Genomic DNA, 4,250 nt, shown 5'->3' with positions numbered 1-4,250 from the left:
GATGAAAACACAACTTGGATAATTCATTAGACAGAGGAAGCAAGTGGCTTCCTCACGCTCACGATTACAGAACAAAGTTAGGGGACCACGTCCCCAAACAAACCGAGCTACTAAACTACAACTAGACAACACTCTCAATCAAAGCACTAAGTTCATCAGCAACAGCAGCAGTGGACGGATCTACGCCTTGGCAGCCTTCTTGGGGGACTTGGCCGCCTTCTTGGGCGACTTGGCGGCGGCCTTCTCGGCCTTCTCAACAGACTTCTTGGGGAGAAGCACCGGGTTGATGTTGGGCAGCACGCCGCCGTGGGCGATGGTGACGCCGCCGAGCAGCCTCCCGAGCTCCTGGTCGTTGCGGATGGCGAGCAGCAGGTGCCTCGGCACGATCCGGGACTTCTTGTTGTCGCGCGCCGCGTTGCCAGCGAGCTCCAGAACCTGCAGCAGCGGGAAGAATGGTTAGATTGGGTGACGGGCGGGTTGGGAGGGAGGGAGAGGGGTGGGGCGGCGTGCCTCGGCAGCGAGGTACTCGAGGACGGCGGCGAGGTAGACGGGGGCGCCGGTGCCGACGCGCTTGGCGTAGCGGCCCTTCTTGAGGTAGCGCCCGATGCGGCCGACGGGGAACTGGAGCCCGGCCTTGACGGAGCGGGTCACCGACTTCTTCCTCGGCCCGCCGAGTTTCTTGGCTGCGAACTTCTTCCCCTTGCTGGCGTCCATCTTGCTTGGCTCCGGCGAGAGGATTTGGTGTGGTGGGATGATGGGAGAGGAGGAGGATGGGATTTGTGTTTGAGTGAGTTTGGAGCTACCGTGTTCGGGGGTTTTATAGCAGTGCGGGCTGCGGGGGCGATCCGCGTGACCTGGCGTGCGCGCCGTCGGATGGGAGCCGAGGTGGACGGTGGATGCTGGTTCGGGTGGACTGATCCGTGGGAGGGGGTGCACTGGCCAATCAGGAGCGCGGGATTGGGCGGCACGCGCTCTCGTGATGATGGTGGGGCTCACCTGGAAATGGACGCCCTTTATGCTTAATTGTCAACAACACCTCAAAAGTATATGTTTAGTGTTCTTGTAGTAAAAGCGGCTCCAAAATAACGTGTAAAATATTTAAAAATATATGGAATTCGATGAAGCTTGAGACAACAAGTGTTGTAGTGTCGAGTTTTGAGAGGCCCCATCACAATCTCACAAGGTGGACTTGGGGACACAAGGCTTTTATTTTACTTTGCAAGATTGCTAGAAGAAGAGAGAAGAGAATTTTTTTTTCTGCTCAGCTCCCCGAGAGTTCGGTATAAACCCTAGAGTCACCCTTGCGGGGAAAGTTGTTTCCTGGACTACACACTCTGCACTTGGAGTCCAACGTTTCAAGATTTTGTTGGTTTTGTAAGAGCCATCAACGACCACGAGGCATCCTCGTCGAGGGAGAAGGAGGAGAAACCTCGGATAAGGGTTTCCCCTCTGTCACCGTCCGTGGCAGCTCTACGACAACTTGAAGCCATGCGACGGTTGGAACGTCGTGCACCTGCCCGGCGGGTGGTGCGTCAGCGGCGCGGGAGTGCCATCCCCGTCGGTGCTACATTCCGACTGAGAGCGGCTCCACGAGATCCAACAAAGGCGGGGCATATTCTTCCGCCGGACCTCCGTGCCGACCCAACCTACACCAACGACTCCCCCATGTGGGACAACTACCACCACCGGGGCACAATACCGGATAAGAGGCGGATGGTAGGGTTCCTCAACGACTAGGACTACAACTTCGGCCCGCTGCCATGGCCTCATCGCCAGTGTCTTCCATCGCCGCCTCCCCCCCCCCCCCCGATAGCCTGGGCAGGGAGGTGTGGGATGACTTCGAAAACTTTGTGGCCTGCGTCTTCCACGATATCTGGATGGGACTAGAGGAGGGCGGAAAAATTGAGCTGCCAGAAGAACTAATTGACGAGGAGGCGACGAGGCTAGGCATCTGAAAGGACACGGATGTCGCCTAGAGGGGGGGGGGGTGAATAGGCGATTTAAAACTTTTACGAGATGGGCTTAACAAATGCGGAATAAAACAAGCGTTTACTTTGTCAAGCCCAAAGCATATATACTATGGTTCACCTATGTGCACCAACAACTTATTCTAAGCAAGAGTTCACCTATGTGCACCAACAACTTATGCTAAGCAATACAAGCAAGTATGTGATAGCAAGATATATATAACTTCAAGCACGATGGCTATCACAAGGTAAGGTGCATAAGTAAAGAGCTCGGGTATAGAGATAACCGAGGCACGCGGGAGACGATGATTTATCCCGGAGTTCACACTCTTGCGAGTGCTAATCTCCGGTGGAGAGGTGCGGTTGCTTAGTGCTCCCGAACGCCACAAGAGGCTCACCTTGAGGTGTGGTTGCTCGATGCACACCAACGCCACAAAGGCCTCACCCCAAGATGCGGTACTCACACCACACACCGAACGCCACGAAGGCGCCTCACCTAAATCTCCGGTGACCCTCGCCACAAAGGCCTAGGTCACGGTTCCACTAAGGGATTTCCTTCGAGGCGGAAACCGGGCCTTACACAAAGATTGGGGCACACATCCACAACTTAATTGGAGGCTCCCAACAAATCGCCACAAAGGCCTAGAATCCGTCTAGGGTTCCAAGAACCCAAGAGTAACAACTTCCTTGCTTTCACCTCCACGAATCACCGTGGAGAACTCAAACCGATGCACCAAATGCAATGGCAAGAACACCACAAAGATGCTCAAGTCCTTCTCTCTCAAATTCCAACAAAGCTACAAAAGCTATTGGGGGAATAAGAGAGGAAGAACAAAGGAATTCACAAAGAACACCAAGATCAAGATCTAGAGAGTTCCACTCACAAAGAGATGGATTTGATTGGTAGAAATGTAGATCTAGATCTCTCTCTCTTTTCCCTCAAATGGGGGCAAGAATCATGGAGGGATTGAGAGATAGAGCAAGCTTCTCTAGTTCAACAATGGAGGAGAGAGAGAGTGAGAGAAGCACAGCCCAAGGAGGAAGAAGGGGGTATTTATACCCCCAAGAAAATCAAGCCGTTTGGGCAAAACAGGCCGGATATTCCTGCCCAAGTTGGGGCCGGATTATCCGGGGCCGGATAATCCGGCCTCGGGGACAAAACTCTGGACAAAATCCGGCCAAAAATCCGGCCCCTATCCAGAGCTGCTTTTCTTCCGGTCCTTAGACGATTTCGGGGGCCGGATATTTCCGAAATATCCGGCCCGGATAATCCGGCCCGGATATTTCCAAAATATCCGGCCTAAGAAAACCGCAGAAACACCAAAACTAAAACGGGCATAACTTTTGCATCCGGACTCCGATTTCGATGATCTTGGGCTCGTTGAAATCACAACAACGAGCTCTACAACAATATGCATAGAAACATCATAGTCCAGCAAAGGAGGATAGAAACAAATGATGAAAGGTTTGACCTATCTCAAAAAGACATACCTGGTAAAACCTCCAATCTTGAAAATGCAACAAGTTGCCCATGGAAAAACCATTCTCAATGAACTAGAGCTTGTCATGAGAATAAGCACAAGCTCTAAAACATCACATGGATAAGATCCAAATAAAACCAAGAAAGATGATGAACCAAACTCGAAAACGCAACAAGTGATCTATGCGAAATCCGTTTCGATGAACTAGAGCTTGTCATGAGAATAAGCACAAGCTCTAAAACATCACATGGATAAGGTCCAAATAACAACCAAGAAAGATGATGCAAGGATGCAAAGGTTTGAGCTCTCTCCGAACGATACGATCGAGTTACTCACTCGAGAGCCCTCTTGATAGTACGGCAACTAAACTATAAACCGGTCTCCAACTACACTATGAGACCGGTGAGAAACAAACCCTATCAAGAGCAAACCTTATACTTGCGCATTCCACTTGAGCTCGATGACGACGATCTTGACCTCAACAAGATGGAACGCCTTTCTTGCTTGTGCTTGCTTGACGAAGTCTTGTGGATTGCTCCCCCATAATCCACCATGGGAGAGCTTCTTCTTCTACGCATCTTCACATATCCATGATCACCATATGGATGGCAAGACTCAAGCAAAGGATCTCTTCGAGATGGCTCATCTTGAACTTGCACTTCATTTCTTCATTCTTCATCATGTTGATGTCTTGAAGTAGCTTGAGGGCTCACTTCATCTTCATCTTCAAGACATACTTGACACTTGATATCCTTCATCAATTTCTTCTTATTGCAACCTTGAAGCCAACATATGGTTCAAG

The 4,250-nt window shown here is 51.1% G+C and overlaps 1 protein-coding gene across 1 annotated transcript; it reads right to left on the bottom strand.

Annotated features, from left to right (window-relative positions):
* On the bottom strand, positions 1-785 carry LOC127320908 (histone H2A.2.2). Its single transcript, XM_051349986.2, has 2 exons — positions 511-785; positions 1-435 (listed from the first exon to the last, which is right to left on the bottom strand). The coding sequence occupies exons 1-2, from the start codon at positions 712-714 to the stop codon at positions 181-183; spliced, it is 459 nt and encodes a 152-aa protein (XP_051205946.1). The 5' UTR covers positions 715-785; the 3' UTR covers positions 1-180.
* Positions 786-4,250: the final 3,465 nt, after the last annotated feature.

This window comes from Lolium perenne, chromosome 1 (assembly GCF_019359855.2).
Source record: "Lolium perenne isolate Kyuss_39 chromosome 1, Kyuss_2.0, whole genome shotgun sequence".
Taxonomy (NCBI): domain Eukaryota; kingdom Viridiplantae; phylum Streptophyta; class Magnoliopsida; order Poales; family Poaceae; genus Lolium; species Lolium perenne.
This window is presented reverse-complemented; position numbering and strand designations above follow the sequence as displayed.

Excerpts from the sequence above, each read along its gene's own strand:
- LOC127320908 (XM_051349986.2), bottom strand. The coding sequence starts at position 714 with ATGGACGCCAGCAAGGGGAAGAAGTTCGCAGCCAAGAAACTCGGCGGG. Across the intron at positions 436-510 it reads TCGAGTACCTCGCTGCCGAG|GTTCTGGAGCTCGCTGGCAA; the intron begins GCACGCCGCCCC and ends CCGCTGCTGCAG.